Source organism: Colias philodice, chromosome 12 (assembly GCF_061535455.1).
Source record: "Colias philodice isolate Cphi_HAF_F1 chromosome 12, ilColPhil1 Martin Lab GWU primary, whole genome shotgun sequence".
Lineage (NCBI taxonomy): Eukaryota > Metazoa > Arthropoda > Insecta > Lepidoptera > Pieridae > Colias > Colias philodice.
The window spans coordinates 9,630,650-9,642,129 of NC_143097.1; the positions used below are offsets into that span (position 1 = coordinate 9,630,650).

At 33.2% G+C, this 11,480-nt stretch overlaps 2 protein-coding genes across 5 annotated transcripts in view; one reads left to right on the forward strand and one right to left on the reverse strand.

The window, feature by feature from the left end:
• Nucleotides 1-11,480, reverse strand: part of Abp1 (Actin binding protein 1) — a 175,582-nt gene that overhangs the window by 84,015 nt on the left and 80,087 nt on the right. The window lies entirely within an intron of this gene.
• The window catches only part of Ilk (integrin linked kinase), a 51,466-nt gene that overhangs the window by 8,786 nt on the left and 31,200 nt on the right, over nucleotides 1-11,480 (forward strand). The window contains exons 6-9 of one of the 4 annotated variants that reach the window (XM_089701825.1): nucleotides 1,161-1,385; nucleotides 1,673-1,861; nucleotides 3,734-3,938; nucleotides 4,115-5,576. In XM_089701825.1, coding sequence (XP_089557951.1) covers nucleotides 1,161-1,385; nucleotides 1,673-1,861; nucleotides 3,734-3,922 — 603 coding nt within the window. In that variant the 3' untranslated portion in view covers nucleotides 3,923-3,938; nucleotides 4,115-5,576. Of the gene's footprint in view, nucleotides 1-1,160; nucleotides 1,386-1,672; nucleotides 1,862-2,801; nucleotides 2,991-3,733; nucleotides 5,577-11,480 lie in introns of those variants that run through there. The other 3 variants (XR_016316410.1, XM_089701826.1, XM_089701824.1) reach the window with 3 other exon arrangements.

Consider the following 11,480-nt stretch of genomic DNA (forward strand, 5'->3'; position numbering starts at 1 on the left):
AGTTAACAACATATTGGTCCATGGTTAAGAATCACAAGCTTATTATGTTGGACAGGATGTTTATAAAATTAATAATTCAGATCCTGTTACAGATGTTGTTTTTGTAAGCATGAAATGAAGTTAATTTTTACTGTAATCTGGTTCTAGGGTATTTATTGTGTCGTAAAAATTGTATTATCGCAATAATTGTCATTAATTGCTTTTTTTTACGTGGAATATCGAAACCATGTTAATTTTAAAATTTCACACATTACTCAATATTTAGTGTTGCTGTGGTAGGTGGTAAATGTTAAAAATATGTACCTAATGACTTTTCAAAAGTGCTTCTAGAAGAAGTCTAATTGAATAAATAAATGTTTGAGTTTGAGTTTTGAGTTTGAGCTGTGTATCCACCATCTCTAGCAATGATATTGTAATATATGTCATGGGGTTCTCTCTGCTCACTCCTGCATGGTGGCGCGTAGTAGCTGACACTATATACTGAACTAGGTTTCCGCCCGCGGCTTCGCCCGCGCAGTCAAAGAAAAACCAGCATAGTTCCCGTACCCGTGGGATTTCCGGGATTGCGTCATTTTCCCGGGATAAAAAGTAGCCTATGTCCTTTCTCGGGTATCAAAATATCTCCATACCAAATTTCATGAAAATTGGTTCAGTAGTTTAGGCGTGATTGAGTAACAGACAGACAGACAGAGTTACTTTCGCATTTATAATATTAGTATGGATTTTGCGTTTTTCTCCCAATTGCCTCTTTTTTTGAAGGATGCTATATGGTCATATGCTTGTTTCTAGGTGGGTTGCTGTGTATCCCCACCATCTCTAGTGGTGATATCGCAATACATGTCGTGGGGATCTCTATACTCGTTACTCCATGGGGGTGCGGAAGGGCGCGTAGTAGAGTCCACATTAAAATCGATCTTGGAATACTTCTATGTCATGTCATATTATTAAGCTATTGCATAGCTTCTATCGCGGGCCTAGAGCGCGGGGACCGAATCGAGAAATTCCGTAACGAAAAAACCTCACGCTCCCCACGGGGACGGGCGCGGAGGTGTGGCTTGAAGGCATAGCATGCAATAGCTTTACCGCGGCAGTCCCCGAGTGACACACGTATTATTTTTATGTCAAATCCTTGTTTTTGAATGTTGTATCCTTGTTTCTAGGTGGGTTGCTGCGTATCCCCACCATCTCTAGTGGTGATATCGCAATACATGTCGTGGGGATCTCTCTACTCGTTACTCCACGGGGGTGCGGGGGGGCGAGTGGTTGTGGATGCAGCAGCAGCACTCCGTCTCGCAAGAGATGTTGCCGCGGGTATGGCGTATTTGCATTCGTTGCAAAGGGACCGTGTACTGCCGACGTATCATCTGAATAGCAAGCATGTTATGGTGAGTACGAATTTTATTAATTTTGCGGTAAAGGTATTCTTTCTCAAAATTAAAAGCCATAAGAAGTGCTTTTTTCTATAATTTACTGTCTTAAATTTATTTTTTTTGTGTTAGTACCGAATTTTGCCACTTTATTTTAATTGCATGTCTTTCATTTATTCGTCTTGTGTAGGTAGTTCATTTTTTACGTAATATTTTTGTATGCCATGTCATTTTTCACAACACAAAAATTTTACATAAAAAAACACTTTTTTTCTTCAAAAATAAAAAAAACATATAATTTTAAGATCGACGAGGACCTAACAGCTCGCATAAACATGGCGGACTCCAAATTCTCGTTCCAAGAGCGTGGTCGTATATATGCCCCCGGCTGGATGTCCCCCGAAGCCCTAACGAAGCCCTGCTCCAAGCGGAACTGGGAGGCGGCGGATATGTGGAGCTTTGCGGTGCTGCTGTGGGAACTGGCTACTAGAGAGGTGGGTATTTATTTATTTTATTTATTTGTCTTGTTAAATAAAGGATTTTTTATTACTTACTAGCGGTCCGCCCCGGCTTCGTCCGTGGTACATGTTTACGTTTTCTCTACATAAGAACCATCCTCGTACTTCAAGGAATATAATAAAAAAAGAATTATCGAAATCGGTTCAGCCGTTCTCGAGTTATGCGCTTACCAACACATTTTGCGATTCATTTTTATATATAAGAAGATTAAGGGCCGATTTTTCAATGCTTGGATAAAACTTATCCGTCCAATAAAGTATTACACGATAATATTAAAATGTCACGTAAACTTTCAAATACGGACAATTAGAATACGTTTTTAAAATGGTAGTTTTATACATTACTAGCTTACCGCCCGCGGCTTCGCCCGCTTGTCTAAAACCTAATAAATTATATACTAAAACCTTCCTCTTGAATCACTCTATCTATTAAAAAAAACCGCATCAAAATCCGTTGCGTAGTTTTAAAGATTTAAGCATACAAAGGGACATAGGGACAGAGAAAGCGACTTTGTTTTATACTATGTAGTGATTCGATGAATAAGTTTTATCCGAGGATTGAAAAATCAGCCCTTACTGTCTTAAATTTATTTTTTTGTGTTTGTACCGAATTTTGCCACTTAATTTTGATTGCATGTCTTTCATTAATTCGTCTTGTGTAGGCAGTTCATTTATTTATATAATATACGTAATATTTTTGTATGCCATGTCATTTATCTTGTGTTTGGTTGCCTGGAAGAGATGGCTACTAAAGCCATAAGGCCGCCATTTGTGCATGTCTCTATTCTGTATATGTATGTCTTTTTCCTGTTTGTAATGGTGTACAATAAAGCGTTTTCATTCATTCATTCATTTTCACGACAAAAATTTTACATGATAAAACATTTTTTCTCCCAAAAAAAAAAAATATTTCCAGATCGACGAGGACCTAACAGCTCGCATAAACATGGCGGATTCCAAATTCTCGTTCCAAGAGCGCGGTCGTATATATGCCCCGGGCTGGATGTCCCCCGAAGCCCTAACGAAGCCCTGCTCCAAGCGGAACTGGGAGGCGGCTGATATGTGGAGCTTTGCGGTTCTGCTGTGGGAACTGGCTACTAGAGAGGTGGGTATTTATTTATTTAGACATACCAATAAATAATAATAATAAATATTTTGGGACAATTTTCACACACGGCACGATCTGATCCCATACTAAGCTTTCGTTTGTGTTATGGAAACCAGATGGCTGATAAACATACATATATAATTTTAAATAAATACTTATATAGATAATTAACACCCAGACACAGCGCAAACATCTATGTTCATCACACAAATATTTGCCCCGGGTGGGAATCGAACCCACTACCTCTGGCTTGGAAGGCAGGGCCACTACCAACCAAGCCAACCGGTCAGTCAAATATAGTCAATAGTTTATAGTGTACACATTCCACGCAAAATAGGCGCTTGACGTCGAGTTGCGGAGAAATGCCCGTATATTATTAGTGTACACATTCATGTGTACATGTTTGTATAGAGTATAGACTATAGATGATGCGATTCTATTGTTTATGGACGTGCAGAGAAGTGCGTGTAGACTGTAGACTAAAGAGGACTCGTGTTATTCTATTGTTTATGGTGGTGTAGTAGTGCTCAGGTGCACCAGAACAGTCAGAAACAGAAGTAAAACAAAAATATACAAAGACCGTTCTGTAGAATCACTCTATCTATTTGAAAAAAAAAAACAACAAAATTCTGTAGTGTAATTTAAAGATTAGCACACAGAAATGACAGAAAGCGACTTCTTTACTATGTAGTGATATTAAAACATTTTAAATTTAATTTTAATCTTTTACACAATCCTAGGTTCCATTCGCTGACCTATCTCCAATGGAATGCGGCATGAAAATAGCCCTTGAAGGGCTCAGAGTTACCATCCCACCGGGCATTTCGCCTCACATCTCGAAATTGATCAAAATCTGTATGAACGAAGATCCCGGCAAACGACCATCTTTCGAAATGATCTTACCGATTTTGGAGAAAATGAAACGTTAATCTGGCAACGATGTCAGTCTTAGGGCCGATTTTTCAATGCTTGTTTAAAACTTATACATCCAATAAAGTATTACACGATAATATTAAAATGTCACGTAAACTGTCAAATACGGGCAATTAGAATACGTATTTAAAATGGTTGTTTTATACATTATTCGACGAATAAGTTTTAACCAAGCATTGAAAAATCAGCCCTTAAAGTGTCTATACGAAATTGGCGCAAATCGTTCGGGCAAGTATAATTCTTTTAGATAATAGTGTTAATTTTTCAATGACCTAGTACATTTTGTATACAAGTCCTATTCTTATGAATATAAAAAAAAAAAAGAAAAATATAGTTTTTCATAAAAGAGATTATGATAAGTGGTCATTGAAAAATCAATTCTAGTAAATGGAGAAAATGTATTAATGCAGTTGCCATATAAATTAAGCTATTTATTCAATACAAGTTTTGTTTTCAAGATAAATGATTTGGTACAAATATCGTTCACTTTTCTTTATATAAGTACAATAATGCACATGAGTCTGAGTCATGTTTTTTCACCTAAATCGGACTTTCGAACGACAATATTTTTATTATTTTATATTAATTAATGCTCGATTTGCTAATTCTCCTCGTTTCTTATACAATATATTATTAAGCAATTTATGTATAACAATCCAATGAGGGCCATAAATAGAATTATTACGTATTTATATAATTTTAAATACGAAACTTATTAAAAGATGTATCATGATAATATATATAAAATTTATATTATAAATTCATTTTTGATTTTTTGGTCATAATGGTCATAAAAATTTTCTTATAAACTCTCTTAGGATTCTATAAACTTAACAGGTCATTGTTTCACATATTTTATACTAAAAAGATTTTTTTATTATTAGATCTGTGTATCTTTGTGTTTTAATTATTGTAACTGCCAGTATTTAATATGTTGTTAGATTAAGGTTGTGTAATTTAACTTATGAAATTGTATGTTTTTTTTATTCTTATCTTTTTCTACAAAATGGTGCTAGACAGCCCTTGAAAATGAATAGACATGAAATTAGATCTATTTCCACAAATTACAATTATTTTTATTCATTGTGTTGTTTTGTCTAAATAATTAAAAGAGGAACAAAGTGCAATTTACAAACTTATGAACCTCCCGGTAGAATAAGATTAACATTTAAAATATTAAAAAATAGTGAGTCATATTCAAAAAAGTTGTACCTTGTCTCTTATTATGCTGTCCGTAAGGAACAAACCCGCCATAAACCTGTTTTTTTTTTCACTTTTGATATTTTTCAATTTCATATAGCTTACTTATTGTTATTGTTTATATAATTAATAATCAATAGCATTTGTTCCTAACAAATAATAAGAGAAATCATCATTTTATTTTGTCATTACCCAATCCATTCCATATATATTTTTAGTGTCCTCCTGTACACACAATTTATAAAACAGCAATTTTGGATTGATTCTCGTATTTATATTCACATTGTAAAGAGGGCACATAAATAATTAGAGTATACAGTATGTTTCAGTGAATAGCATTATAATTACAATTAAATTATAGTAATAAAAATGATTAAAAACATTTTGTCATTAAAAGTGTACACCATTTACTGACATTTATTACTGAGGCGGTTTCTCCTAGCAGCAATTAGTAGTTCAATGGCAGATTTTGTAAATATCAGATGGAAACACCGATCCATTTCATAGACAACCTAGAAGTTGGCTGTCATTTTGTTTTCTTGTTACAAATGTTGTTCCAAGTTCCAAGACTGTGCGGAGTAAAAAATATAATACCATTTCGTAACGCAGTTTGAAGGACTAAATGTGAGTATAAAAAACTGATTATCAGTGTTTAGCTCTAAGAAACTAGACATTTTAAGGCAGTAAACTGTGAAAATGAATAACCTTAATACGCGAGACATTTTTACAATTTTTAGGTTGTGTTACACCAATTTACTGACAACCATTTCATGACTTTAGTGACGTCAAGCTCTAAGGCTGCATTTTCACTGGTGTGGAAGTTATCAATTCAAGAAGAGTATGGGATAATGTAGGCATTTTGCTATATTTATATAACAATAGTTTATATTAAATTCTAAACACGTGTGCCAACTTTCATATATGAATGAGTATATTTATGTGTTTGTGCAAATATTTTTCAGAAATTTGAAACTAAATTGAAACAATTTTTTTTTTATGGATTTAGTTAGGGAACAGTGCATTAAAATCGGTTCAAAAGTTTCAGATAATATGAACTATTAAACCAAAAAACTACGTAATAATAAGGAAATTGTTAAATATCTTCCTGAACCTTTGAGAAATGGCGATAATTATATATTTGCCAATGATATTGATATAAGAGAAGCGTAATGTCCAACACACTAGTAAAATAACACGTGTTGTAATTGTTTATTTTTTTTTCATTTTTAATTATTAATAAAGTAAATAAATTAAATTTTTTATGTGCTTAATTACCTCTTCCTTATTATTTTAGAAGGTCGAATCGAAAGTTTTTCATATTTTCTTTACCAGAGGTTTTATATTTTTGTTTTATTATATTATTATAAGAACATGAATGCCAAAAGTCAGTGCAAAATAGGTTAGGCTAGAGTTAAATAGGCTATTCATTTATTGATGGTCCAGAAATGTCACTGTTGAGTATGCATCTTTACATTTACCATTTCATGACATTTCGTGACAATACCATTTACTAACCATTTCTTGACGTACAACTTTTTTGAATATGACTCTAGTGTAAAAATATATAATTTACTTTGGAGGTTATTGTTGTGTACTAATAATATGTTATAAACTATTAAATATGTTATAAATACGAAATAATACGATGTAAAAGAGAAAAAGTATGTAACAGAATAAATTTATTATTTTTCTAAATTATTAATCTATGCCAATAAGCAATGTGCCTTGAAATGTAATACATGAATAAACGCTTTAAATGTGTATTGCTTTGATACATAAATATATAATAACATAGTAATTACAACGTAGGTTATAAGAATTATTTTTATGTAATATTGTAATTTAAAAAAATTAAATAAACTAACTTTTTTATAAACTGGACTTCTTTATTTATCACCTTCACTCCAAAATTGTTCCCTTTTCCCTTTACAAACCTACAGTTGCACTCTTCTGTCCTATGTAAAACATTTTAAGAGTTCTTTATAACTTAGCTTATTATTGTAAAGCTGAAGAGCTTTGTAATTTGATTGAACCACGCTAATCTTATCCACTACTAGTCTGATTCAAAAATTTCTTAGGTACCTAGTCAAGAGGCACAACAACATAAAATATTTGCAAAAATATTTTGAGAGCAGACGATGTGTAAATCAGGACGTTGAAAGAAATTTATACTATAATACAAGTTAAGAGATTTTTTGTTGTGTTAAACACGTAAATCTCAAGAACTACTGCACCGATTTCTAAAATTATTTCAACGTTGGTATTATACATGATCCCTGAGTGCTATAGACTGTATGAGAATACCTATATAATATAGTTTTGTATCAATAAAAGTGCTATGATATAATGTCATAATTAGTATGAAAACCACTGTCGCGGTCGGTAAAACAGAGCAATAAGGTAGGTAACGAAACTAGTAAGGGGAGCTTCCCATACTAGTGACAAGCGGGCCACGCCCAATTCACACTTCGATTTGTTTCACTTATTTTTACTGTGTTTTTACGTGGTTTTTTACTCTTCTGTGATATATAGACCGTACCTTTTTCAAAATGGCAATTTATTATCAATTATGTCAGTGACTGCTCACTGCTGACAGCTAATGTAAATTGTAAGTTGTAACAAAATACCTGTCACTTGAGAGGAGATCTGTCAATTGTCATTAATGTTAAAATTTTAAATTTTTTGGTGAGATATGAGATAAAGAATCAACACTGATTTTGTTTATTTACTTTATTTTTCGTTATTGTTATATTTGTGGCAAAAGCAAAAACGAAGTTATTCAAAACTGATCAAAGGAATTATTAAGATGCTGAAATTGCATTATTAATCAAATAAAACCGGCGACAAATTAATTAATGATTATAACATGGATAACACCAGTGATTCGAACTTCTTGCCTAAAATAACAGATGTAGAATGGAAACTCGAAGTGTTGACGAACACACCAGGCGTGGGTTCGGATAATTTATTATACACGATCGTACTTAAAACCGACAAAGAAGATATTCGATTTACATGTGGAACGCAGCAGATCCAGGATTTGGTTTACAAACTAAAAGATCTTGTAAGACATTGCGAAAAGGTAAAAACAGAATTTTCTTGAAAACAGTGCAAGATATACTCATAGATTAAGAATGAAACCATTCCAATACAAGTTCCTTGTATTTACTTTTGTAACATTTACTATAGATAATAAGTATTGTATTTTTGTATGTGAATAATAATTTATAAATATTTAATAAAATGTGAGAGTAAAAAGAATTATTCATTTCATTTTTTTCCATTTTCAATGCAACTACAAATAAGTAGTTATAATGATGTTATACAATTTACCTTGCATATGGGAAGGCTAAATAATTTAAACAAATCAGTTTACCTATGTAGAGTTAAAAAATTACGAAATATATTTTGCATGGTGCTCTGGGAGAGGCTTATGTCCAGTGGACAGGAATATGCTGATATAATGTGATGGTCTTTACTAATATTATAAAGCTGAAGAGTTTGTTTGTTTGAAAGTGCTAATCTCAGAAACTACTGGTCCTATTTGGAAAATTCTTTCGGTGTTAGATAGCCCATTTATCGTGGAAGGCTATAGGCTATATATCATCACACTAAGACCAACAGGAGTGGAGCACTGCGGGTAAAACTGTGGAGTACAGCTAGTTAAAGATAAATTGAGAAATCTTTGCATGTACAAGATTTCTCAATTTATCTTTCTACCATCATATTACATAATTAATAGTTAACACCATGAAGAACAATCATTTGCATGATTTTTTTAATTTAAGTAAGTATATGATTTTTTCACAAATACATGATATTGTGAGTGATGAGGATAGATGTAGGCAATAAATAAAAAACTCCATGTTCAAAATAACTTTATTCCAAATAATCAGTGAGACAATCATTGACAAAAAAAAACCTCTTTATAAATCACAATCACAGATCAACTAAGAGAACTACAGAGTAAGAAAGCTGCACTTAACTCATAAATAACATGCAACTACAATTTTCGTAAAATTATCTTAAAATATCACAATATAACATCTACTCTACGGTTCTACAATGAACAATTTTTATTTGATATCAGACTTAGACCTTTAAACTCACTTAAGGTAAATTGTGGCAAAGTATTTATTATAAGAGAAATATGGACAGAAGTACAGATGTTTGGTTAGGCCTGGCATACCGCATAATCAGAATACAACCAGTTATAGTAAGAAATCTTAACCCTGATATTAGTCTTAACCTAACTAAATATAGAGATGTTTGCTCCAGCAAAATTATTCTAAAAATCAGAGTCGAAAATCAGTCAAAACTGCATTTATAACCAATCCAAGGTAGCATAAGAAAGCATAAAAAATTATTAGTAATAATAACTGGAAAAAATCACTTGAATGGATTTCAGTGGATATCTATAGTCAATCTGAATAGTTGAACAGTATAGATAATATTATTTGTTAGAAAAATAGTCTTACACATGTACTTTTACTATTTTAGAAATCTAAATACTTATGTATGAAATCACTACTTATTTTATTGCATTGAACAGTCAAATATAATATGCAAAAGAGATCATAATTTTATGAGTTTTAGAATTTTCTTTATTTCATATTATTACCTAGGTATATGAAACTCTTTACTATTTTTTTTGCTATGCACACTTGCAACATTTATTTTACATAAAATTATGAGTGATGGCAATTCTAAATTTTCTAAGTACATAACATCTGCAAATAATCCAAATATGTAATTTTACTTATAAATATAAATTCCACAATAAACACAAATCAAATACATAGCCTATTAATAAAAACACTAAGAACTAAGCCACACTAAATAGTCATGAATTTAAATATCACAAAGAAATTAAAGCATCTACGATTATTTGCGTTAATAAACAAGAATAGTATATTGTTTTTAAATAATAATTATAATCTTTTCGTAACTGCCACCTTTAACTTGACTTAATTGATATAATCTGCAAAGATAACCTTGCTTGCTGCTTTGTGTTGTCTACATTTAGTTTTTTTAAATAACTATTGATTATTAGGTACATACCTAATCAATAATCATTCTAAGCCATTGAGATAATATTAATAATATTAATATTAATAAGGGCGTAGGGATGTGACGACCCCATCGCCCACGGTTGGAATATCTATTGTCTACGTGACAATAGATATTCCACCCGTGCAATCAGTCAACCCGCAGGACACCTTGTGGCGGGGTGTCGGGGAGTAGCGACCCCGCGGGAACCGAGTGCTCCCGGGGGAGGCCCCTGTCTTCATCTCCGGCTCGCCTTCACCGGCCGGTCGGAGTGAAGCCTGACGAGGACAGGACCCCCACCTCTGGCTTGCCTTAACCGGCCGGCCAGAGTGGAGTCGCGAGAGCTTTTAGCTCGAAGGGTGGATGCGAAGCGTAAGTGGCGAGTGGGCACGTGATGCTGGACCCTCAGGGAGCGCGTGATCGTAGTTTAAAGTCCAGGGACGCCTCTCCACCCTTAGCTGCTCACAATATGTTGCCCCCTTGTCGCACTATTGCAGCGACTTATTTCGGGGGCCCATACAGTGAGAGGGCGAGTCACCACCTGCCAACATATTTTTACTTTCTTTTAGTAGAAAGGCAGGTGCCATAGTTTCCCATAGTCCCCAATACCAGTCCATTTAGCATCCCAATCCATAGCCCAGTTATTAGATTTCCATACCCTGCAATAGTCCTACATCGGCCGTGGACTGCCCAGGGCTGTATCTCTATAGTGCAGTCATGGGCAGGCTGCGGCTGGTGTCCCATAACACAGTAAAATTCTCGAAAGGGCCTCTGCGTGTTGGATCCGTGTCCCCACGTAAGCCTTCCAAAGATCCGGGTACCGTCCTTCTGGTGGTACCCGAGTATTATGGAACAGAGAAACATATTAATATTAATAATAGTATTATCTCAATGTTCTAAGCTATTGTTATTTTTCAGTTTTCCAACTCAGTTCAACGAAATTTTAGTAATTGTGTATTGTTATGTAAATTATTTATGTAGTGGTATATTTATCAGACAATTTTTTGTATTTGTAACATTTTTATTCTAAGAAATACTGGCGCGGTTTAACAAATTTTAAGAAGTAAATTAATTGCACATCAGTTATAAATTTGTGATAGGTTCACGATATAAAGCTTAAAATACAATTTAAATATACAGAATTCGCAATTACCATAAATGTTATACAAAGGCCTTAAATTATTATTAACATTTAAAACTGCCTCTTTGAATATAATATAAGACCAAAAATGAACACATTTTATAGCATTGTGATGTTTTTAATTCTACATCAATGTTGTTACACACATTATTAATACTATGATT